Below are 26,536 nucleotides of genomic sequence, written 5' to 3'. Positions count from 1 at the left end.
AGTACCTACAACCACAAATTGGTAGCAAATCTGAAGCCATGCTAGGACAAACACCAGGGAAGCAGGCGTAAAACAAAGCACTAATAACACTAATAATCACCAATACAAACTGAGGTTAGTGGCAACATCAGAGTACCATTGTCGCTGGTCCTCTTTGCCGCTTATCAGGAGGAGCAAGAATGTAGTGATGTCAGGGCTATGCAGTCACACCAGTGGAACCAATCCAGTGCTCCTGCTGCTGTGCCAATTCAGCCCTGACCTTGCCTTCACTTTACCTCTCCCCATTCATGTAAACTAGTGATGACCCTGCCAGGAGACTGTTTCCTCTTCCCTGCCAGGTGAGCCATTCCTGCTTGCATCTTGATTTTAGACAGTTTTCTTTTATCCGTGTGAATAGTACAATGTATTTAAAGTACCGGCACCCTTTGTTTCATTACCAAAATCCAATGCATCTCATAAAACGCAACAGGTCTGAAAACCACAAAACCAAACAGTGCAGCCGGTTAAGGTGGCTGCAATAAAATATCATAAACCTTTTCTCCACAAGAGAGCAACATGAACTGGGTTGCAGAGTCCCAATGTTCCCATATGAGGTTTGTAAACAGGACAGTGGATGGCAAAATAAGGAAGGGACAATATGTATCTCCTTGTAAAGTTGGGCTGGATGGAGGGGAGGTTTCAAACCACCCCCCGTCCCTGGTGCCATGATTAAGATGAGGATTGTCCTTCCGTCATTCATTGGATGATCAGTGTGGTAAGTGGGGGAGGGGCAAGCAAGCCATAGGCAAGGTGGCAGTGCCCACTTTTGGCAATGCCTGTTTCTGGTGGTCATGCATCATTCAGACTGAAGAGGGTTAGGCTGCTGGTCTGCATTCATGGTGGCTGGAATGGTATTTGCTCCCACGCAGGGCTACCCCTTCCCTATACAATGTAGTAGGTGAATCTCAAGAGGTATCCAGAGCAGTGTGGTTCTTTTTGTTGGATAAGCTTCAGCTGGTATGCCTCAAGGATGTGGGAAAGGTGCTACATGTGCCCTGGACCCTTCACATTGGCAGGTGTGGGATATGCTAGGTTGGTGAGAGCCAATAAAGTGAAGCTCAATCTGGGTAAGACCAAAGCACTGTTAGCGGTTGGTTCCTTTGACTGGGTAGGTGGGATTTAAGCTGTTCTTTATGAAGTTGCAGTCCCTACACAGCAGTAGGTGTTCATTTTGGGGGTACTTTTGGATCCACTACCATCACTAGAGGCACAAATTGTGCAGAGTGCCTTCATCGTCTTTAGTTGGTGGCCCAGCTGCAACCCTATCTGGACAAGGATAGCCTAGCTTCTGTTGTCTACGCTCTGGTAAGCTCTAGGTTAGGCTACAGCAATGCATGATATGTGGGTCTTCCTTGAAGACAGTTTGGAAACAGCAGCTAGTGGAGAGTTCAGCAACCGGATTGTTGACTGGAAGTAGGAGGTTTGATTGTATAACTGTACTGGCTGCCAGTTCATTTCCAGGCTTGATTCAAAGTGCTATTTTTGTGCAGCTCAGGACCTCAATATCTTAGGCACTGGTTTGCCCCACGTAAACCTACCTGAACCCTATGTTCATCATCTGTGCATCCCTTCCAGTGGAGGTGTGGAGGGTCGCAGCATGAGATGGGGCCTTTTCAGTTGTGGCTCCCTGACTGTGGAATGTTCCTTTTAGAGAGATGTGCCTAGCACTAGCACTATCAATTTTCTGTGCCAGGTAAAGATGTTCCTATTCACTCAGACATTTTGCTCTTAATTGAGCTTATCTTCTAGTTTTTAGTAAGTGACAAATAAAATGAATAAAATAATCCTCACCATCTGTTTCCAGAGGCATAATTTTAATGAATTTAATTAGGCACCCAGTTTGAGACAAGTCATAGCTATGCGGGGTGGGGATCCTCCTACGTAGGGATGGAGGACCTTGTTCTATCCATTTGTTTGCTTGACAAACTGACCTAATTTTTAGCTCCTGTCCAAGGATTGGAACATAATTATTTTTCAGATTATCCACTTCTCTGAATTGTGCAGTACAATTTTTGCCTCAAAAAAGTACACAAATCCATTATAAAATGTATAGTTTAGAATAAAATATGTTTAGAAATGTGTATGTTGAGATAAAATTTGTATTTAAGCGTTTTTAAATGCGAACTTTCATACAGATTTGGGGGGTTTTTTCAATAGAAAAGTCACAGGTTTATGTGGAAACTGGACAGAATGGATTTTTGAATGAATGGGTGTGAAATTGTCAGAGACTGGATGTAGACTAATCCCTACTTCTTAGGAGACTCTGTAACTTTGCTAAATCAAGGCAAACTAATAGCATCCAGTATGAAGTAGATTGAGGCAGAATATGGAGAATCTCTCTTCCGCTGGGAAACACAACTCAAATAATGATGAAAGAGGCTTCCATAGGCTAGTCTGTGAGGAACAGCCTTGTTGTACCAGGTGTGCGTAGGATGTCCTCCCAAATCAAAGTAGAACGAAGGCTTGCGTTAAGTCTAATTTCATTTTCATTGGAGTGGGAGATCAACCTGCTTAGGGATGTACTGTAACAATGTCCCTTGATACCCTGAGTTGGGCAGCCACAGTTGGGCAAGAATACAATAGTCTGATGAAGAGCTTTTCTGCTGAGAGTGGAATTAGCAGAGGTAGAAATGTTGGTTTAGTAGTGCTTTGCAAAAATAGACACAGACACCCAGGAAACAGCCTTACAAAACATCTTCAACAGGTGCAATTGAGTCCAAACTCTTTGATTCTGGAAAACGGCCTCTCTGAGTGAGACCAGCTGAGCTCAATAGATGCCCTGAAACAATCTTGTTGGGCTCCAGCATCCATCAGCCTCAGCCAGCGTGGTCAGGGGTTATGAAAGCCATATTCCAACAAAATACTTCAGTCATCATAGGCCAATGTAAAGAGAGATGTCTTCAGCACATGGGGAAAGTTGTTTGATGAAAATACTAGACATGCATGCCTCTGTGGAAAGCCAGTCCCACAATTTAGGGGCTACCGCAGAAAAGGCCCTCTCTTGGGTTGTCATTCCTCACACTTCTGAGGGTAGTGACGTACAACGTATCTAGTCTGTATTGAGCTAATGCAGCAGCAAGAGCTTTACTCCTATATGTACATCTTTCTTGTCCATGGATATTGCCGTTTTGGCTACAGGTGCAATGCAGCTTGAATTGGAATTAAAATATAGGTTGATTTTTCTTTTGGTTCTTGAGTTTTAAAATGAAATGTGTTTATCATTCAGTTCTAACTGAATTATCAAGCAAAATTATACATATTTGTAGAAAGAACTATGGGATTTGAGATTATTGCTTGTGGTAAATGTCTTTATGAGCGTTGAAATTGATGTAGAAATGTATATTCCCTCCCCCCTTATTTACTTTTGTTTAATCTTCTTTATTGTTGAAACGTTTGCACTTCCAGTTCTTGACAACAAAATCATTCTTATTCTCAGAAGTGATTTTCCTGAATCTTAGACAAAACGTACCTTTAAAATGTAATTGTAAAACCTTCCCAAGCTCACAAAGGAAGTGTGATGCCACCTTCTGGTTAGAAAAGAAATAGCAATGATGCATGGGGCATCCCTGAAAGCATGTTACACCAAGAATTTAAAGAATGTTCAAGTAATGGCAACTCAGAATTCTAATACTTTTGTAATCAATTCTGGAAATTGAATTGACTCTAAAAGTCAATTTACATTTGGCCTGCAGCTTGTTTATAACCATTAGTTGAATTTTGTGATTTTGTTATTCAAGAATTCTGTGTAAGAAATGGTTAGATCAAATTATCCTATTCTGAACACACAGCATTATTTCATTCGTAGATGGTCTGTAATTGCCTGCACTTGTATAATGTAGCTATATGAAGTGCAGAAGGATAAGCAATTTTAGCTGACTAACGTGATAGCTCAATTTACCTTTAACAATTGACAGTGTTGTGTCACTGTATGTTTCGAGAGGAAACTGGAGCCATAATTCAGTACTGATGCCTATTTGGGGGCAGAGAAAGAGCCAGTGTGGTGTAGTGGTTAAGAGCGGTATACTCGTAATCTGGGGAACCGGGTTTGTGTCTCCGCTCCTCCACATGCAGCTGCTGGGTGACCTTGGGCTAGTCACACTTCTTTGAAGTCTCTCAGCCCCACTCACCTCACAGAGTGTTTATTGTGGAGGAGGAAGGGAAAGGAGAATGTTAGCTGCATTGAGACTCCTTCGGGTAGTGATAAAGCGGGATATCAAATCCAAACTCCTCCTCCTCCTCTTCTTCTTCTTCTTCTTCTTCTTCTTCTTCTTCTTCTTCTTCTTCTTCAGTGCTCCTTAACTGCAGTGTAACTAGCCATGAGCATTGAAGCATTTTTGTACTAGGGGGCTCCTAGATGCCTGTAACAGTGGCTCATACCAGGCATTGGGCATGATGGCTGGGGCTGGTGGGAGTTGGAGTCCAGCAATATCTGAATGGTCACAGGTTTCCCACCACAGCTGTAGATTCTCCTGGATTCTGTGGTTGGTTTTTATTTATTATGAGTATTTATTAAATTTGCATACTGTCCTTCATCCGAAAATCACAGGTCAGTTTGCGACATGAAAATACAAAATGAGAACACAAAACACATAATATAAAAACAACAACAACAACAACAAACCAATAACCCCCCTTCCACAAACATATCAGCCAAGAGAGACATTTCCCCTGCAGTAGCAGTGCCTCAAGTACCATTTCTGCTGCTACTATCCCTAATGAATTCTGTACAGTGGGTCTTTTAAAAAATAAACACCAAATGGAAGCAGGAACACTGCTACCACCAGTAAATATTTTAGTGGGTTGTCCAGCCACTCAAAGCCTTTACAGGCTGGTTCTGGGTCCCAGGCAGTTTGTTCCCCACCTGTATTCTGAACTGTTAATTTGGATGGAATTGCTAATTCTTCTTTCAATTTTTTTTTGATATAGCCTAGTGCAACTAAATTGCCAGCATGAACTGACAAGAATGAAGAACTGTGTTTTCAGCTGGGTCTTATTAGTTTTGAAAAAAAAAATATACAGCTAGGTTTCTTTTAATAAAGTAAACTCAAGGTGGCTTCCAAAAAAGTTCATTAATGACCTAAAGCACAGTAGGAGCAGTTCAGTTACCAGAATGAGATGCATGCAGTAAAAACCCCCAAGGGGAATTCAACATAAAAACAAGGAGATTGAAATTTAAAACTCATATTAAAAACTTGCCAAAATCAAAAGGTCTTGACAGCTTGCCTTGAGCTTCAGAGATAGGGAGCAAACCAAGTCTTCTTAAAGAGGGAGTTCCACAAGTTGCTGGATGCTAAAGTAGAATAGGCCATGTCTCACACTCAAGTTACAGGTAGGTAGCCGTGTTGGTCTGCCATAGTCAAAACAAAATAAAAAATATCTGAAGAAGTGTGCATGCACACGAAAGCTCATACCAAGAACAAACTTAGTTGGTCTCTAAGGTGCTACTGGAAGGATTTTTTAAATTTTTCATTTTGTTCTCACACTCAAGCCAGTTGTGCTTCTGAATGTGGTGGGATGCATTGTTTGACCTTGAATGTTGAATGCAGTGGGCATACAGGATCATATGGCAGGATGCCAGAGATGCCTTGTTCCCAGATCTGCAGAAGCAGATGCTTTCAGAGGTAGCCCCATGTAGCATGTGCTACAGTAATCTAGTCTGGGCATGGCCAAGGCATGTATGTCACTGGCTAATCTGCTTTATCCAGGAAGGGACGTAAGTGATACACCCCTTGCCATAGTAATAATAGCAATGGCTGCTACCTTAGCATTGAGGAACATGGCTGCATCCACAAGCACTCCCAGCCTTGTGACCTTATCATTCCAAGGGGATGCAAGAAGAAGACAAATCTCCATTCCCAGATCATGCAGATGTGTAGAACAGATTTCTCACTGCAAATGTGTCACAGACCGTTCCATATTCTCCACTTTTTGTATTGATCTCTTTTCCTAAGTCTGTACATAATGCTTATATAACCTGAAGGCGGGCTGTCAAAATTGTGTACTGTTTTATAATGAATTGTTGGGTCTCTGGACCGTAATAAAGATTTTATTATTATTTGTATTGTTGATAAAGGCAAAGGTGATGTCTTGCCTCTGCAAGAACATTCATTTTGCAGTCATTAATGAGCTGTAGACCTTTTGTCTACAGCCCTGAAATCAGCCCTGAGTGCTCACTAGAAGGACAGATCCTGAAGTTGAGGCTCCAGTACTTTGGCCACCTCATGAGAAGAGAAGACTCCCTAGAAAAGACCCTGATGTTGGGAAAGATGGAGGGCACAAGGAGAAGGGGACGACAGAGGATGAGATGGTTGGACAGTGTTCTCGAAGCTACTAACATGAGTTTGGCCAAACTGCGAGAGGCAGTGAAGGATAGGCGTGCCTGGCGTGCTCTGGTCCATGGGGTCACGAAGAGTCGGACACGACTGAACGACTGAACAACAACAACAACAACAACAACAGACCTTTTGTCTGTATGATTAGACTCTTTCCACCAGTTCCTTCTGCATAATTTTGGATGTTTCATGTCGCCTCTTTTCCATGTTTGTTTACTCTTGCAACTTGCAAGTGCTAGTTCAGTTCTGTTGTGGCATTTAAAGTAGATGGAATCATAGTGTAGAACTGTAGAGTTGAAAGGAATCCCGAGGATCATCTAGTCCAACCTTCTGCAAACGCAGGAATCTTTTGCCCAATGTGGGGCTCAAACCCATGACCCTGAGATTAAGGGCCATGCTCTACTGACTGAGCTAGCTCAGATGTTGATTTTTTTTGTCATTGCCGGCTCTTCAGTTTAGATAGATGGATGGATGGATGTAGCCTTTGAACTGAGCTTAATGGCTTTGTTGTGGGACCTGGCTTGCACTAATAATTTAATGTCACAAATAGCACTGTTCATAACTAGTGAGTAGTTGACAAGCTGCAGAAGTGTACAAGCTGAATCTGCTCCTGGGTATGATCAGTTTGTTCCATTCAAGAAGTTTGATTCTTATCTGCTTACTTGCATGACCAGATTTATTCCATTTGAAGAAAGTAGTCATCACAATCTGGCAGTAGCAGTTGTAGATGTTAGGTCATGTTGTGCTCCTTGAATCGTCATTGTGTTTCTGTGCAGTATTCTTGCATTTCAAGGAATGGCCTGATCAGAATAAATTTTTTTAAGTAAGCATGCCAAAGGCTAAAATCTATTGCAGTGATTTTTATCTAGGGTCATGCTTTTCTTAGCCATATAGCTTTTCTTGGCTTTGCAGAGGAAATGTGATATTATTTTTAGATTATGAAGTTCTATGTAAACTACCATGGTAGTATAGATTCTGTAAGTGGATAAGAAGCCACTGTGGTACAACTTGTTCTGAGTCTCAATTTGTTAGTATATTGATCCAGAATTAGGCATGAATTAATTGACTTTGTGGTAGACATTAGATCAAAGAAGAATAAAAGTAACAAGTTCTCAATAACTTTTTAATAGCATCTTAAATTTGTTTTAATTTCCTTTGATAATAGCATACTTGAAGGCAATCAACAATTAAACATTCATGTTTTAATGTGTGTGCACATATTTAATAACTTTACTCAGTTCTACTAGTGGATGGCATATAAAGATTTTTGATGTAATCTATCAATAGTCTGTTCCATGTCAAGGACTTCTGGAATGTCAAAATGAAACTAGAGAATAGTTTTCTAATGTTAAGTGTGTCTCTGTCCCCTTGGAAATGAGCCAATCTGCTGAGTTGGAGAAGCTGTTACTCTTAAGATACTGGGTGTAGGGGGGATGCCCAAGTGAGAACAGTAAAAATACACAATTCTATCATTTTATTAAAGTGTAACCTAGAAAAATGACAATTTGGACTGTGAGTGTTTGGTTCCTCCTGTGGTCTTCAAAGTAAACCCCAGAGCTAATGTTGGGTCAGTATATTAATTAATGCAATAAGACTTGCTTGTTTTGTGTTGCTATATCAAACTAAAATTTGTATTTTTTACTATATTTTTCTTATAGCATATTGGTTTCCACCAGTGCACAGTTTCTTAGTCATTGGTGCAGTCATAATGGCGGCAACTGTGTTTTTGCTACAGGTTGGCTTTGTTGGTAAGTACGAAATTCTTTATTCCTTACCAATGCTGAATAGTATTATATCGTAAAATGCTTTGCATGTGCCCAACAATGGAGTAAAAAGAAGAAGCTAATGCATTATGTAAAAAAAAATGTGTAAGGTTTCATAGTATGAGCAGTTTATGTAACTTCTAACATTTTCCATTCTTGAAAAATTACCAGGAATAAAAGGTGCCATTGTAATTAATTTCAAGTCTGATACCCTTTAATATGCGACTTCTGTTAATGGTGATTAGTACCTTTTTCTGATGATCTGCTGTAGAAAGGAAACTTGTGGTTATCAACGACTGCTCGTTCAACATCTTAGCAGTACAATGAACACAGAACACATTTTGCTTCTTTCTAGAAGGATTATTATTTTGTAAAAAAGAAAGAAAGCTTGGAGTCTGGGGGCCCTACCACCTGTTGACCCAGTACCCCAATCTCAGTGGGCCTAGCTAGACTTTGAACGTTGGAGTGGCTTTAGCCTGAGGAACTGGTTTGGCAACCTTTCTGTCCCACCTCTACTCTTCATTGGGGTATTGGCTCTGTGAACAAGAAATAGGTGACTGCTCCTCCCTTTCTTGATGTTCCTCAACTTGGCCATTTAATTTTTGGGGAGTTATTTCCTATGTCTGCCTACAAATCAGTCCTACTGTGAACAACTGGATTGAAAAATAATCTGAAAATAGGTACTTGCACAGCTCATATCCCAATTGCATCTCGCTAGGAGACTTTCTAGAGGTATCTGGTTCATCGCTACAGGAAACAGGATGCAGTACTTGATAGGCCTTTGATCTGACCTAGCAGGGCTCCTGTTGTATTCTTAGTGCTTGAACTGTACAGCTGTGGACGTTTCATAAAGGCTTAAGCAGCACTAGCAAAATGCAGGGTGTGACATGGAGGTGCCGGGAGATTTGGGATCTTTCAGACATGTTGAGGGGAGTCAGGGGAACAGAAAATTCATAGCAACTATGTGCTAGTCATCTAACCCCAGAAATTAGCATTTCATGCTATTGAAATATAAATATAACAGGATTATTCCAGTGACAAATATGAGCCAGAACAGTGTTGTTGTTTTTTAACTGAATTCCAAGAGGGGTGTGGAAGCAACAGTAGATACGACGTTGCTTATTGCATACAGGCACAAATTCTTGTTTTGTAATCCTTGGAAGAGACACTACCCAACAAAATGCCCTATGCAGGTAACGTTCAGCTCAGGGTGGAGATTCAGAAGACTGACAACAAATGCCCATGCTCCACTTCTTGTACCACTCAGCCTAAAACAGATAATAACACAATGATGCCTCAGAATGGTACCATTGCGTAAATTCACCTGGAGGTTTGAGGTAGAATATTCTCAATATGTGGGTGACACCCAACTCTGTTTCTACTCCACATCTAGTTCATGTGAAGCAGAGGAAATGCTAAATCCAGCGTCTCGCTGTGCTAGTGGGCTGGATAAGGGCCAACAAATTGAAGCTCAGTCCAGAAAAGACTGAGGTGTTCATCCGATGGTTGACTGGGTTGCACTCAGCTGAAGGATTATGTTTGCAGTCAGTTATTTCTCATTGATTCATCATTGTTGAGCACTAGTTGCTTGGTGCCACAGAATGCTTAGACCAGTGTTGTCTAGACAGAGATAGCCTTACTCTGGTGATTTCCTGGCTAAACAACTGTAGTACTTGGTGCTGCTTTTGAAGATGCTGCTGCTCGTTGATTAACTGGGACTGGGTACCATGATCACATTGTGCCCTTGCTGCATTAGTTGCACTGACCATGGCTCTGCTGTGCTGAAATCTGTCTTCCATTCTTCAAAAACAACCCCCACCCCCACCCCAAAACCAACTCCTCCCACTGTGAAATAGGCTTCTAGGGTGGTTACTTTTTTGCTACATTTCTGGGGTGATTTAGAACTTCTTTGATAATTTTGGTGGGAATAGGGTTGAGTGTACCAAATTGTTGTGAGTTTTTTTAGGACGTGCAGTCACCTGGTGAGGTTGCAGAATGCAGACCATTGGGGAGACTTGTAGGATGAAAGAAAGCATGCTCACAAACCTCAGCAGCCACCTTAAAAATAAGGAAAGTACAGCAGAACTCTTGTACCATGCCCATTTCCCCCCTTCGATGATTTTTGAATGCAATTTATTTTCTTATTAATTGCTATAGAATGGGTTTGGTTTTTAGTTTGGTTTTCTTAAAGGAGGAGATATTTTCAGCCCTCGCCTAATCTCTAGCTCCAACTAAAAGGTCAAAATCAGCAATTAGATGAAAACCCTTCTTTCTGCATGGGATAATTGAAGCACGGCCTGCCTCTGCGTACACCTTCCTATGCCTTACAATCAAAGGGCTTCTGTGGGTGCCCTGCCATCAGAGGCAAGGTAGATAGCTACCAGGAACAGGGCTTTCTCAGTGGTGGTTCCCAGTTATGAAAATTTTTCGCAAGAGAAGCTTCCTTGATATTAACTTCATTATCATTGGGGTACCAATCAAAGCCTTTTAATCCTTTGTGGGCTCCATTACTGTTTTTCTTCTGTTTATTGTTGTAAAATTAGAGCAACTTCTTTAATAAGTAAATAAGCAAAGTTTATCACTCAGGGCTTATGCAGACACACATACATAATAGTATACACAGCTCAAGACCAAGAACAGAGCATCAGAATACATGGTACATTGCCATGGTAGGCTAGTTACAAGATTTCCCTCACAAAATCACAGCAGTACACATTAATGCGTGGTCTCCAGAGACCATCAATCGCTTTTGCTTCCCCATGCCCTATTTTTTTAAAAAAATGGCAGTCCTGTATGACATTTAAAAATCTGTAGCATCCAATAAAAATGGGGTGATGCTTAAAGGGGAGTTACTTCTTTCCTAGCAAGCATTCTTGCTGAATATGTCTCTGATTGAAGAATGTCCTTAGAAGTAGATCTGGTTACTCCACCATTCTGGTTACTCCACCATTCTGATTCCTGTACTGTGATGTCTGAATGAGCCCACACCAATGCTCCATATAGCATCTGGGGAAATAATTTACCCTTGTAGAGCTCTATTAAAGGACAAGGAGAAGCTCTTTGATATAAAGCTTCAAAGTTGCTGTAAAGAGAAGGTTACAGGATGGGGAGAGAGAGATTTAACTGAAAGAACATAGATAGAGTTACAGCTTTAATAGTTTTCTCCCTCAGTTATTCAAACTTACTTTAGCTAAATTGTATTTTTACACTGAGTCCTATCTTAAACTGCTGTGAGAATTTTAATGAATACCCATACTAAATAATAGATTAGTATCATTCGGTGTCCAGTAAAGTAACTTTTGGCATGGGGAGACAGCCAAGGCTGATCATCATTCCCATATGGCGGAATACATTTTCCGTGAAGTGAAAACTTACTGAACAGCCATATAATAAGGCTCTCTTTCTGTATCTGGCCTTATGAGCTCATTTTATGGCATCTGAATGAGCCAACGTCCCCCCACAGGCACAGTATGGAATTGCCATGCTTCATTCACACAGTGTTACAGAGCATCCACACAACACCGTCGTTCATTCATTGTCATCCTGGATTTTCCCTGGGTTCATACAGAGTACTGAGTACTGGAAGGAGTACTTGAAACTTCAGTGATTTATTTACCTTTACTGCACTCTTCAGTCTTTTCTAAAGCAGTTTTTCCATGACAGACAGGATAACTGACCCAAGCACACCTTGGCACACCATTATGATAACATTTGTGTTGAGCATCATTTTTGACATCATTTTTAAAATCCATATATATATATATATATATATATATATATATATATATATATATGAAAGAGAAATATTCCTATGACACCATACTGCTGTGGAATTATTGCAGTAGAGTGTTACAGCACTATAGTTGTATTATAGCTAATAAATTAGCATTATAGCAGTATAGTGTTTATAATGCTATACCTCTCTTTCATTAAAATATTTGTGTACGAGTGTATGCATTCATGTATATGGGTTTGTGATCATTAAACAATCAGTTTTAAAAAATGAATGGGAGTCATATAATGGCATCCACCACAATGGTTAAACTAAATGAGTGCTGAAGTCCCCACCCATAGCAACTGGGTCATGCCCACTGGTGCACAAAGAACATAGCAGGATGAACACAGGAACATAGGAAGGAAAAAAGAAAAAGACATAGTTGCAGGAACCCAAGTAACAACAAAATAGATGTGATTACTGAAACATAAACATGTGCAATTATATATATTGTAAGGTTTGCATGATGGTGCCTCACGAGTAACAGAGCAGGAGCCCAAACAGTCTTTTGCAGTTTTATTGTGCAAACTATTTACAGTGCAGAGCTACAAAATGCATGTCTGTCTCAGTCGCTGGCAGAATCTGGGAGTGGCCCCTTCCGGCTTCTCCCCCAGCATAAGAACTTCGGCACCCCAAGTCTCCTCCTACCATCCTTGCGTTTCACCCCTCTGCGCAACTGGGGCGGCGGAAATGGCGTGCCTCCCTCCTGGCCATCCAGGCGAGGTGAGCACAGGGTCTCAGCAACATCCGCCAGGCTCCCTGTTTGTCGTTCCTGGCTAGAAGAGGCGCTGGGGCTCTGTGGCATCCCTAAGCCCTCTCCCCGCCAGGCTGCTTCCTTCCCTCTCATCCCCACTGGAGGTGTGGTGGCTTTCCCCACTGGAAGAGGTACTGTACTGCTGCTCAATGGGCGCTGGGGCTCTCTGTATGCTAACGGACCCTCCGTTCCCCTCAGCGGGCCAGGTGGCGGTTCCCTGACATATATATATATATATATATATATATATATATATATACACAAAATATGATTTGTTTGGGGAGAGGTGGTCCTTAAGGTGTTGAGGTCCTGATCCATGCAAGGCTTTTATAGGCTTTATGGGGCCAGGGAACTAACTAGAAGCCAGTGCAGTTGGAGTAGGTTTGGTCTTATATGTATGCTCAAACCGTCTTTTTCTGGTGAGCATTCTGGTCATTGAATTTTGCACCAGCTGAAGTTTCCGAACCTTCTTCAGAGGCAGCCCCATGTAGATTGCATTGCAGTAATCCATCCTAGAGGTTACCAGAACGTAGGCCACAGAAGTTAGGCTATTCAGATAGGGGTGTAGCTGGGCCACCAGCTGAAGCTGACAGAAGGCACTCTGTGCCACCAAAGCCACCTGGGCCTCAAAATGACAGTATTGGATCCACAAGCACCCCAGGATACTTAAGGATAAAATGGAGTATAACCCCTCCAAGAGCAGGCGGTCTAGCGAACCACCCACTAACCTCAGTCTTATCTGAATTGAGCTTCAGTTTATTGGCTCTCATCCAGTCCAGTATCAAGGGAAGACCAGAAAATTCAGGGTTTTCTCTTGTTTTAGGCTTCTTCAGAAACCACTTGAAGAATTATTTGTGCATGGCAGCCATTTATCCTCTTATTCTTTCTTTCCAGATCCCCCCTGACATACTTTATTCCTATACATTGTGATTCTGCTACATGTACCTAGGCATTTGAATGAATCCTAGAGGGTTGTTACTCCAAGAATGAAGAGCCCAAGTGAAGGGTTTTCAGTTCATAGGCAAGGGGTAAATATATTGAAATGCATGGCCTGCTGCTACTGCTGCTTATCTGGGGAACCCCTCCTTTTTTGCTATGCACATAGAAAAAAATGCAACACTCTACTCCTAATAATGTGGAAAGTCGATTGTAATTCTTTTTGTGGCTTACAAAAGAAGAGCAATGATTGGGTTGTGCTAGTAGCCATCTGCTTGGCAGTTGCCTGTCTCTTATTTGCAGGATTTAATAGGTAATATTTTTGTTCAATTTGCTTCTGAAAATTCCACATGCCCTTGGTACATATGTTGAAGAACTCAAATTGTTATTTATAATACTGTGTAATTTAAAATGTCATTCATAGGCCAATGCCTGTTGCAGTGGGCATTGTGAACATTGAGGGAGTTTGTAATGCTAGATGGGGATCTTCAAAGCTTACTAATCACTTTAGACATCACTTTGGATACAGTATATATTATTAAGCTAAAAACAGTCCCATTGTGCTGGAGAGTACTTACATCTGTGTGATGTAATGTTTCTTGGGGATGCTAACCCAATGCCTGTAGGCATTATTTCACGGCACACTGATTATGTAAACAGTCAACAGAGTAGAAATACCGAGCATTTCCAATTTATTGCTGTGCTGCAGAGGTAAACTGTAAGACAGCTACTGCTTTAATGTATCAGAAAACATGAGTATAGTGAGAGATGATTACTGATAGCTGTTCAGCTTTTAAATGCTGCTCTTTAGAATTCTACTTGCAATCTTTCTCTCTCACACATACTTTTTAAAACACGGAAATCACGCTGTGTCTTTTTTTTTACCACGTGCAACATCTACAAAGATGATTCTGGAACAGAGAAACGTACCTGGCAGTTTGTTAACAGTGCCTAGGGCAGAAGAGAGCACAGCTGGTGTTACTGAGCGTACAATTTTTCCAACTTCTTTTCTTTGGAAGGCTCCCAAAGTGCTGTATAAACCTATGAACCATCAGTCTTTGAAGCAAAGCACTTCTGTAAGTTCGCTAATTTAAACTGGGTGTCTTTAAAAAAAGAAAAGGAAGAAGACTGGCATGTTCTGTTGAATAGGAAGGAAGAATTTAGGATCTGTCTGTCTCACACATGACGAATTGAACTCTATGCAGAGCACTTCTGATTTGAAATAGAATCTCGGAGAATGCAGCAACATGTAGACAGAGCTGTAGATTTTGCTTGTGGCCAGTATTGTATGGTACAGGTGGAGTGTTTGCTGCTGGGAGGAAGAGGCGTGCAGGAACGCAGCATCTCTGAAGTAGCCTCCTATTGACATGACAGAAAGTAGTAATGGGAGCAGGAAGTCTTGGAGTGCATAGTTGCAGTTGTCCCTTTGATACTGCCAATTTGAGTCGCTCGGAGTTTTACAGGTTGTATAGATGACTGTTACAGATTTCACACAGCCGATCCTGAATCTGCGATTGCGTGAACCTTTAGCGGAGGAGTTGGAATTTTTGTTTCAGTTACAAAGCAAGTGTGGGATGAATAATGTGTGCCAGTGGTAGAAAGGGGCAGCAAACCATTTGAATTTAACACAGAGGCATCTAAAGCAAATGAGAATGTTCATAGCAGGACATAAATGTATGGCAGCATGTAGGGGAGTAGTGTTCACATGGAGGCAGCCCTTCTTTTCAACGTTTTCTCATAGAGCGGTGGAAAGCCATTGCCCCACTTGCATGTGCATTCAAAGCGTGTAGCAGCAAGGAGACCAGGCTTTAAGGAATCCAACTATCCCTAACTGCATGCAGTAACAGAAGGAAGCCAACATTTCCACAAGCCTAAAAATACATTTTACAAACTCTTAGAATTGCAGATACCATTTCCGCTATCCTCTTCTCCCACCTCTGGTCTTGCCTCTTTAAAAGCCTTTGGTGGAATGCAACCAGTTTGTACTAGGCACATCATTCCCATTTGGCAAACATGTGGATGCTTTAGATTATGCATAAGTGTACAAATAATCATCGTGGTAAATTCTGAAGTTCAGGTGCTTTTTATGACAACTCCCAGAGCCCCGCCCCTTATAAGACTATTTTTACAAAACTGAACTTTTTACTGATGCAGACATTGTGGTTTCAATAATAAGGCATTTTCCCTCCCCTCATACCCCTTTGAGCCTTTTCCTGAATTCCACCCTGATGAAGAGTTCTGGTGGACCCAAAAGCTTGTTCATTATTTTCTGGAAAATTGATTGGTCATAAGAAGGGTTTTATTTATAATCACCGCTGTCCAAAATCACTTGCAGAAATGTTCAGCATTTATATTCTGTTGATGCTTTTTTTTTCTTCCAGTAGATAGAATCAGATGAAATGTAAAAGCTGCATATTTGCGATTAAGTACTTTAGTGTTTAAATTCCTCTCCCCTTTTCATTTTTACTTAAAGCTATGAAGTTTGAGATGAGTCTTCTTAAGAAGATCTGCTTTGGTGTTGCAGTACTAATACTCATGATTATTGTTGTGCCTGGTGCTGTCCTTTTGGTCAAAAGTAAGTGTCAAAAATTTATATCATTACTACTTTCCACCCTTCAGTCTGATTAAATATATCAGAGCCATAAAACAATGCAGTGGTACCTTGGTTCTCGAACTCAATCCGTTCTGGACGCCTGTTCGACTTCCAAAATGTTAGCAAACCAAGGCGAGGCTTCTGATTGGTCCCAGAAACAATGCCAACAGCCGAAACGGACGTTCGGCTTCCAAAAAGCGTTTGCAAATCGGAACACTTCTGGGTTTGCAGCATTCAGGATCTGATTTGTTTGGGAGCCAAGTCATTTGGGAACCAAGGTACCACTGTATAGTCCAAACAGAAAAAACAGGAAAAAATAAAAATCAGAAATGGCAAGCAATCAAGCATCCAGTACCTCTCAGCGTGCCTTTTAGGCCTGGGGAGACAAGTATGTCTTCAGATGACATTTAAAAGTAGTAAATGTAGGGGACAATCAAACCTCTTTGGGGAGGGAAATCCACATCCGTAGTGTGCCACATTACTGTGCCACGATCTATGGATGTCTGTGGTACTATGAGCAAGTCATGCAGATCTTAAAGCATGGGCTGACTAGGAGCAAGGGAGCTGGTCCTTCAGATAGTTGTGTATTAAGTAGAGCTATAGCTTTGTCTACCAGTGGGTGCACCTCGGATTGGTTCCAGTAGCAGGCAGATGGTCAGTGCAGATTCTTGAGGATAGGTACAAGGTGAGTCCTTTAAAAGAGACCCCGTGGATACAGAGTACACATGTTCCACGGGGCCTCTTTTAAAAGACTCACAATGCCTCTTTGCAACATCTGTCAGTAACCTGGCTGCCGTGCTATATACCACCTGTAGCTTCTGGACCATTTTTAAGGGCAGCACCACAGGGGGCATGTTGCAGTAGTCTATTGGAGAGGTTGCCAGAGCTGGTGAACCGGCCAGATCTGGACATAACCACTGAAGCTACTTGGGCATCAGTAGAGCTCCTTCAAGCTTTGCAGAAGGTTTAATATACCAGGTACGGGAGATGATAAATTTGTTCAAATAAAGGAAATGGGGAAGTTATTACCTTCTGCAAAGGGAAAGGGAAGGAAGCTTGTAGGCCTCAGGTGCACCCTTAATCTAATAATAATAATAATAATAATAATAATAATAATAATTAATAATTTATACCCCGCCCAGCCACTCTGGCTTCCAACCGAATATTAAAAACACAATACAGCATCAAACATTAAAAAACTTCCCTTCAGATGTCTTTTAAAAGTAAGATAGTTGCTTATTGCCTTGACATCTGCTGGGAGGGTGTTCCACAGGGTGGGCGCCACTACCGAGAAGGCCCTCTGCCTGGTTCCAAGTAACCTCGCAGCCAGGGAACCGCCAGAAGGCCCTCGGCGCTGGACCTCAGTGTCCAGGCTGAACGATGGCACACAATTCTGCCCCTCCCCCAGATTTTGTTAATGCTAGGAAATAGTTCTCTTCAATTCACAGCTCATACCAATTCATACCAAGTAGAAGTAAGAGGGACAGTTTAACCCAGGGGTCAGCAACCTTTCTCAACCGTGGGCTGGTCCACCATGTGGTGGGCCGGACTATATTTTGAGGGGGGGAAATGAACTAATTCCTTTGCCCCACAAATGACCCAGAGATGCATTTTAAATAAAAGCACACATTCTACTCTTATAAAAACATGCTGATTCCCGGATCATCCGTTGGCCGGATTGAGAAGGCGATTGGGCCACATCCAGCCCATGGGCCTTAGTTTGCCTACCCCTGGTTTAACCTAATAGCACCTAGATTTGTATGCACAGGGCCACCAGCACTGGTTCATTTTCTGGTGCTCTAAATCTACTTGGATTTGATTTAATTTGTTTGTTTGACTTTTATTTACTAAATTAAAGGGGGGCAATTACTAATTGTATGTGCTGTATAAATATTTTTTTCTAGTAGCCAAATATTTAAATTGAAGTATTCAGTTAACTAAAAAAAAAAGTTAATAAAGCATACTTAATGTAGTTTCCAAGCTACTTTCAAACAAGCACAAAGCTTCATTTTATTTAATTTAACACATGACAGTTCAATAGCATGCTCTTAAAAAAAGTAAAACATAAATGCATTGAAAATTGCTAACAGACTAATTTTAGCATGCCCAAAGAGCTGTGAATTGGAGAGAACTATTTCCTAGCATTAACAAAATCTGTGGGAGGGGCAGAATTGTGTGCCATTCTCAAACTTGAACAATTATACCAGATTGTGAACCGTGAGCCTAATTCTCTAAGTGATGCTGTTCTGCAACCCCTTTTAATCTCCGTGGGGGATTTCAAGGACAGGATTTTTATTGTTTGCAGGCACTCACCTTCTTCCTATTGTTAATCCTTTTCTTGTTCAATATAAACTTGTCATGTCAGAAATAGCTAGGAATGGTAAGATGACCGGGTACTGTGGTCTTAGTATAGCCTTAGTTTGTTTTTGCTTTGATTTCAGATGTGGGGGATCTTTGGCCATTTAAATGTTGCTGAACTACAGCTCTCATCACCCCCGGGCATTGGACATAACTTGCTTTGAATGATGAGAGTTATAATTTAGCAACACCTGGAGAACAAAAGGTTCCCCACGTCTGCTGTATTTGTTCCAAGAAAGGCCTGCAATCTCCATTGACAAAGTTGGTAACAGTTAGAATCTTAATCTGAATGTTAGCTTTTCAAGTAAAAGAGCACCTTTCTTCTTGTAGTCTTGATATGAATGCTTTTGTTATGTGAATAGCTTGGGTGGTTCTGGAGTGCTGTTTATTACATCCTGTTATGGAAACAGGACATTGTTTTAGTTTCCTCCTTCAGAGGGCATTTAAGTAGGTCACCTTCATAATTTTCTGCTTCTTTTAGGATATGGTAAACACTGTTAGGGACGCGGGTGGCGCTGTGGGTTAAACCACAGAGCCTAGGGTTTACTGATCAGAAGGTCAGTGGTTCGAATCCCCGCGAACGGGGTGAGCTCCCGTTGCTTGGTCCCTGCTCCTGCCAACCTAGCAGTTCGAAAGCACGTCAAAGTGCAAGTAGATAAATAGGTACCGCTCTGGCGGGAAGGTAAATGCCGTTTCTATGCGCTGCTCTGGTTCGCTAGAAGCGGTTTAGTCATGCTGGCCACATGACCCGGAAGCTGTACGCTGGCTCCCTCGGCCACTAAAGTGAGATGAGTGCCGCAACCCCAGAGTCACCCGCGACTGGACCTTAATTTTTCTTTTTCTTGAGGCTGTCCAGTATCGTTCCTTTCTTAAGAACTAGTAATAAATGGTGTATTACAAGAATACAATGGGTAAAATAATATATATTTACTCAGGGCACAAATGTGTTGGGGTGTTCCTTTTTCTAAATCAATAGCTTTATGGGTTGCAGGATTTAAGAGCAAGGAGTAATGTAGAGTCTAGATCAAAGTAACACTTGGCTTGCTTTTCCTGAATAGTAACTGTTCTTTTCTTTTTTTATTTCATTTGGCTTCTTGCAGAGGGCTATACATTAGCACCTCTATTTGGTCTTGGCTTAGTTGTACTGCCTACTATCATTTTGGTGCCACCTCTCTTCTTCGTGTTTCAATCAGGTGAGAATCTGTTACTTTACTAACTCGTGAACTTGTTTTCATAATCCATTGTGGTGTTGGGAGAGGAAGCAGAAAGGGAAGAACCCCTTAGATTTGTAGGGTTGTAGATGTTTTTAACAATGTGTCCCCAGCCCTGTATTGGGGAACCTCTGGGAGACGTTTTAGCATTACAGTCGTACCTCGGAATTCGAACGGAATTCGTTCCAGAAGTCCGTTTGACTTCCAAAATGTTCAGAAACAAAGGCACGGCTTCCGATTGGCTGTGGGAGCCAAAATGTTCGAGTCGCAAGGCGTTTGTCAACCATGGTACGACTGTATTGAGGTGTAGCATGTGTCTGTGTTGTGGCATTTCACTGCAGATGCTGGAGAGAGAGACCTTTTGTTTCCTCCTTTGCCATTCACAGAAGTGTGGTAAGTTGGCCTCATCTGCCACTGTTCCCTGATAGAGACAAGAAGCTAAGCTGAAAAGATTGTTTAACTTGGTAAAGATAAATGGAAGAATCCAATACTTTGATTAGCTCTGTTATAAACATGTGTGCACCTAAGTGCTGAAAGTTAGCTGGATCGAGGAATGCAGCTATTTGTCTTTGGTACATCATTTCTGTTTAAATATACAGCGTTGTATGTACTGTGATGTAATAAGATAAATTAAACGAGACAGCCTAGCTGTGGGAGGTTTTTTGGTTGTTTTTACTTAACATTCCATGTAGCACACGTTTAAACTAGTTTAAATTACATTTCAGAAGATGTTTACTTTGTTCCATTTTTCACTTAATGTATCTTTTTGGTTTTGCCACTCTTTTCTCAATAACGTATGATTATTTCCCCAGTCTTCGAGAAGCCACCGCTCTTTGCAATTATTCTGATAATTCTGAAAGCGCTTGGATATATAATTGCTGTGGCAGGTTTAGCTGCAAGTTTGCCAGGTGAGCAATGTATTTTATTTTATTAAAATTCTTTACATTTTTTGTTCTCTAGAAATTATTTACCCTTTATACTATCAAGGGGAATCAGCTTGCATGCACACTTAACAAATATCCTACAAAGCAGCTTGTCTACAGTATGAAACGCACAAAGGGTTTGTGAAATCCACACGGTTTTATGGAACAGGGATCTATGAGGACTTGGAACTACTATTTTATCTCTTGAACAAACAATTGCCTGAAGGTGGTGTTACCTTCTAATTAGAATGGCTATGCCATGTACTGCTGCATTTTGTAAGTAGCATCTAAAGGGTTTGCATTAAATTGTTAACTTTGTAATACTGCATATCCTAAAGATTCACTCAGAGCTACTGCAGACCTTTTTTGTAATTATTTTAATTTGCGCCCACAATCCTAGTGTGTGGTGTGTTTGTGCGTGCGTGCACACACACATGCAGTTTTCACTTACTGCAGCAGAGGAAATTGTGAACACAAATCTTTTCACATTTAGATGCATTTCTTTACTCTTAACAGCATTAAACATCAGCAAGATGACAGAATGTGTGAAATGACTGAGTTTCAAATATTTAAAGGTTGTCTTTCTAAGGGTGGCCAGCCAGAAATAATAATAGCATATTAGACATCTAAATTTGCTGTGTTCTTTTGGTGGGGGCGTGGAGATTGTACTTAGATTTGAGTTTAGAAAAAGCTGCCTCTGTGAAATTAATTTATTGCAGCCTTTAAAAAAAAAAAAAGCAAAAGAGCTGCTTTTTTTGTCCTAAAACCTTGTTTGAATAAATTATCTTTAACTGCAGGCATCCAGTTTCCAGCTCTTTCCACTGCTCTAAAGCAATATTCAATGTTTGGCAAATAAAGCGGCAGTAGCTCTGTTCTAATGGCTCTGTATGCTTGCCTCTTATCTTTCTTATTAGATAAAGGCTAGTTCATGGTTGCAGTGACTCCCGTGGTTTGCAGATACTCATTTGAGGTCACAAAATATCTGAAAGGAGTTCTGATTTTGCTATGCAGTTTCTAGTCTTTTCCTTTGGCGTTAGTGGGAGGTCTACCACCACCACACCACCACACAAGCACTCAAAATTTGGGGTCTCTGATTAATGAAGAAGAAATTGTATGCATTCTTAAATTTCAGCAAGATTTCTAAAGCTTTACTAAGCTTTGTGTAACTGTGTGTCAAAGTCATTGCATAGAATTTTGCAGAGTATTTTTTTTAGGCTCATGGTGACTCATTTTAACACAAGCCTATTCAACAAGTCTTCATCAAGTGTGAGAGTTGTTCTTTGGCATCCAGCATCTAAATATTTCCTCCACGCTCACCCATTTTGAGTTTAAAAATAATTGTGTTTGTATTGGGGTTTTTTTTCCCCTGTCCTAGATGGAAGTAACATCTGTTCTTCAGTCTCCTGTCAATAACTTCATTGTTAGTGAATAATATTTGAATTTCACTAAGCTGCATTTTATCAGAGAAGATGTTTGTGATCCAGGTTTTAGCATAAAACCATTGAAATTCTGAAAGAGTCTTAGAGACCAGTGCTTGCAGAAAATGAAAATACAGCCAAGGGTATTTGTTTGCTGTTGGTTTTTGACCCACACTTCCTTAATATTTTTCTGCATACTCCTTATGCAGTCATTAAGAGGATGTGCTTTCCCCCCTTGTCCAGAATACTGGTGGTTGATGCATGTAAAAGATACAGCAAAACCTGACACTTTCTGTAGCAGTTAATGTGCACATTGGTGCAAGATGTCATGGCAGCCTGTAGATCTTTCCCTAAGTGTTGTGGTTACACTGCCTAACTCAGAAAATAGAAACAAAAATGCTAACCTAAATACTTCATTTTCTCTCTCTCAACAGAATGCCCACCAAAACAAGCGACTGTTGTGATTGCAGGCTTAGGAATTATTGATCTTGTAGCAGTAATTGCTCTCATTTATATGGTTGTTATTGGTAAGTACTATTTATTTAGAGTATACATGAAATGCTTTATCTTAAAATCAAATGAATATTCAAACAAAATTCTTGTTTAGTGCCTTTTCGGAGAGGATTGACCAGAAGATCACAAATGCATGTTGCCTTGTGTACAAGCAAGGGAAACCCTCACATCCAGGGGCCAAATGCAGCCTTGCCAGTGCTTCTTTCCAGCCCTCAGGACTCTCCCCAGGTCACACTTCTCACAGATCCTGTTCTTGACTGGCTGAGATGTGTCCTTGAGCTATGATAATGCCCCTTGCTTGCCTGGATGGAGGATGTGTATGTGGGGGTGTGTAGATAGAAACCAGTGACTTCCATGTAGCTTGAATGTAGCCTCCTGTACAAAGGGAAGTTTCATTCTTTGTTCCACCTCTGGCTCCACCTACTTTTTGCCTTGGGTCTCACCCACCACTAGCATGTGGCCCCCAGAAGGGAAAGTGGCCCTCAGACTGAGAAAGGTTCTCCATACATGGGGTGATACCATGCAAAAAAGTTCCTTTACTGCAACTAACCCACACGGTTAGATTTGGGGATGGCACATGGGGAGAGGAGAGGGAGGTGAAGTACCATTGTGAAAACAGAAATCCTTGGGCTAATGGAACTATTTTGTTGGATATTGCACCTAGTCTATCAGATAAATATTTGGGGCGCTGTGTAGCATTGTTTTGAAGGAGGGATGGAAGTTGACAGTGGATCTCACTGATGTGTCTCTGTTTGCAAGGGTTATGTTGGGCTGTTTTTAAGTCCTATGCCATGAGTACAAGGAGCTGCCTTCCATTAAGTGGTGTGGAGCCTATAATTTTCCTTTGTTCCAGAAAAACTTTTCACGGGAAATAGAAGGTGCTGATGTTGATCAGTAGGGGCACATATCTATCAACTGAGTTCTATAAGGCATCTTGTGATTCATTCTAATGCAGATCAATATTTTTGGTCTGGGGGAATCTATTGATAAAAGGAAAACAATCAGCAATCAAAGTTGGGGGCACATAATCAGGTCCCAGGCTTACTTGAAGTGGAACTTTATTTCAACATTGGGCCCCAGATGTTGTTAGCCTACAACCCCCTTCATACCTGACCATTCATTCAGCTGGGGATGAAGGCAGCTGTATTCCAATATCATTTGAAATACACTCAAGACTGAAGAAGCAGTATGCCTGCATTGTAAATGAAGGGAAGGCGAGTTTGCTGATTGGAGAGAAAATGGGGTGGGGTTGGGTAGACAGTTGTTGTCTATGTATACCTGAAAATATTTGGTTTGGATTTTCTATATGCAAGTTATGTGGATGAAGAATGTGAGGGTTGCTCTGGCACAAATGCTGCTTAATAGGTATTCGAAAAATAAACGCAGTCTTGCTGAAAGGAAAGTTTGCAAGCTTAGACAGTAATAATACAGCTGTGTGTATTTTGCACATAGGCCTTGAAGTCTTTGAGCTGAAATAAGTTATCACATGGTTAAAACTATCCAGAGAAGCATGTAACTTGGCCCATGGATATTTCTGATTCTTAGCCCCACCCTAACCCTTCATGCACAGCAGCATCTCTCTTTGAAACTATGCCTTGGAGGCTGCTGTTCAGAGAAAAAGGTTAAGCCCTTTAAAGTTTTTTAAGCTTTCTGGGTGCTTCAGAAGGAAGGAATGCTTCTGCAGTTCTTTCACAAGCTTATTGAGGAAGTAAAGATGAAGAGATTGGAACTGCATTCACACAATGTATTTCAAAAGTGTTTTGTGTATGTAGCTTTTCGTTCTATGTATCCATGTCCCACAGTTGCTTCTGATACAGGTGTGAAGGGAGAGGACTAGTACTGTGTAATGGTGATCTTCTCTGCTGGGTCATGATTGACCCACAGCTGAATTATGCCCTGACTTGCACTGTGACCAAGATACCATTGTTTTGTCTGTGTTTGTGTGTGAGCATGCATCTTTTTCTATTTTTAGTAAACTTATGTCCTGCCTTTCCACCTGAAGACTTCCAAAGGTGGCTAACAACATAAAATTTTAAAAAGCAATTATCTGCTGATAGATAGTGGATAGATACAAGAGCTGAGCAGACTCCTGCCTTTTGGAACCACTTTGTGTTTTGTACTGGAACTCCAGCCTATGTCCACCTCTAGTTAGTGTTAAAGGACCATGGTTCATTTTATATCCAGGAAATTGTTCTCAGTACCAGAACTGATGAGGCCTCAGTCCTTCAACACAAGTACACTCCTGGTTCCTTGTTAGCTTTCTTCATTTCAGCAGCCTAATTTAGTTGGGGGAAGTTGTTGCTACTGTAAAATAAAAAATAAAAACTGAGCACCGGAAACCCTTGCCAATCTAATGCCAATTGCCCAGGAATTTACTAGTACATTCTGCTCTAACTTCTAACCATCACTGCTTTAAAACAGGTGAAGTGGACAGCAGCAGGTTTGTTTTTTTTAAAGCGCACAGCAGCAGCCAAATAAATTAAGAAACGACAGTTGGAATAAATAAGTCTTTAAGAAGTGGTGAAAGATCGTTAGTGGTGAAGAAACAGCCAGGGACGGGAAGGAAGGAAGGAAGGAAGGAAGGGAGAGGAGGATAAAAGGAGAGACAAATATAGTCACACATTGTAAGATAAAAGCCAAAGTGGGTCACCCATGGCAGGTGTGTGTTCTGCATCTGAAAAAGCTGAAGGCTACTGCTGTGGAATCCATGCATGCATTGCTACGAACTCTGCTTCTTGGCTTCGGGTCGTAGAGGTGGAAAGTCCTGCATGTGTACCATTTTCATTCTGTGTACTGCATTCCAATAGCAAACATGAAAAGGGAAGGAGGGACATGTGGTTTTAACCAAAGATATAAATATTGAAGAAACAAACATTCCGCACAATTCGTGCTTTGAACATGCACTCCTGGAACGCTTGCAAGAATGCAGGTCTGGGCCAAGAAAGTAACTTTGCACGAGCAACCAGGAGAAAAGCTTTGCTTCCATCACACTCTTGCAATGTTTAAAAGATAAGCATGAGAAAAGCAAGGAGGATGAGACCGAGACACAAGTTAAGAAGTAGAAAGGAAAAGAGAACATATTAGAAAAATGGCCTCATTGCAGGTAATGCTAAAACCATGAATTATCACATGTTTCCCTCTTGCCTCTCCTCCCATGTGATTGGAAGGAGTTTGCTAGCCTTTACTTTCTGTTCCACAGCACCTCTCAGCAAACATCACGTGCCAGTAGGAGGTGCTGGCTCAAACAAGCTGTGCTTCATGTGCAACAGCTGAAAGTAAATGCTAGTGACTGTGTAGGAAGATGGCAGGAAGGGGACAGAGCATGAGCCCAAGACTTTGGCTGAAATTCTTTCTTGGTCTTCTTATGTCCCTGCATAGTGGTGATTAGATTTTTGTGCTTTGAGTATCCAGTAAGAAAATGTGCTATATTTTTACTTGTAACCATAGGTACCAGATTCAAAGATCAACAGCCTCCAAAGGTAAGCTTAAAATTAATGCATACGGGGTTGCTGGATGACTCAGGTGATACATAATGTGATTCTGAATCTTTCACAATTGGTTTGATCAAATTGGTAGCAAGTAGAATCACTGCAATGAGAATTCTTGCCATTTTAATAAGTTATGTAGCCATGCAACCCTGGCTTGCCTCATTATTCATTCAACTCTTTATTCATTCAACATCTTTTCCCATCTCCTTCATTGTACAAAGACTACAGAGTGGAGACGTTGAGTTGCAGCTTGGCCACTCATACATGGGAATTGTTAAGAATGGGAGAAGTAACTTTTTAATTTTTTTTAAAAAAGCTAGAAAAAATTAAAACATTTGAAAAATAAAATCAAGGCAATGCATTTCAGGTAACTTGTATACTGCAGCTTTGAACACTGAAATGGTACTAGATTAAGGCCTAAAGATTAAGCTCA

General features: G+C 41.1%; 1 protein-coding gene across 1 annotated transcript in view; it reads left to right on the top strand.

Annotated features, from left to right (window-relative positions):
- The window catches only part of CD47 (CD47 molecule), a 40,704-nt gene that overhangs the window by 6,394 nt on the left and 7,774 nt on the right, over positions 1-26,536 (top strand). Inside the window, exons 4-9 of the mRNA XM_033145868.1 lie at positions 8,030-8,119; positions 16,073-16,174; positions 19,651-19,743; positions 20,574-20,669; positions 22,537-22,629; positions 26,063-26,094. Of these exons, the coding sequence (XP_033001759.1) occupies positions 8,030-8,119; positions 16,073-16,174; positions 19,651-19,743; positions 20,574-20,669; positions 22,537-22,629; positions 26,063-26,094 (506 nt within the window). The remainder of the gene's footprint in view (positions 1-8,029; positions 8,120-16,072; positions 16,175-19,650; positions 19,744-20,573; positions 20,670-22,536; positions 22,630-26,062; positions 26,095-26,536) is intronic.

This window comes from Lacerta agilis, chromosome 4, assembly GCF_009819535.1.
Source record: "Lacerta agilis isolate rLacAgi1 chromosome 4, rLacAgi1.pri, whole genome shotgun sequence".
NCBI classification, from domain to species: domain Eukaryota; kingdom Metazoa; phylum Chordata; class Lepidosauria; order Squamata; family Lacertidae; genus Lacerta; species Lacerta agilis.
This window is presented reverse-complemented; position numbering and strand designations above follow the sequence as displayed.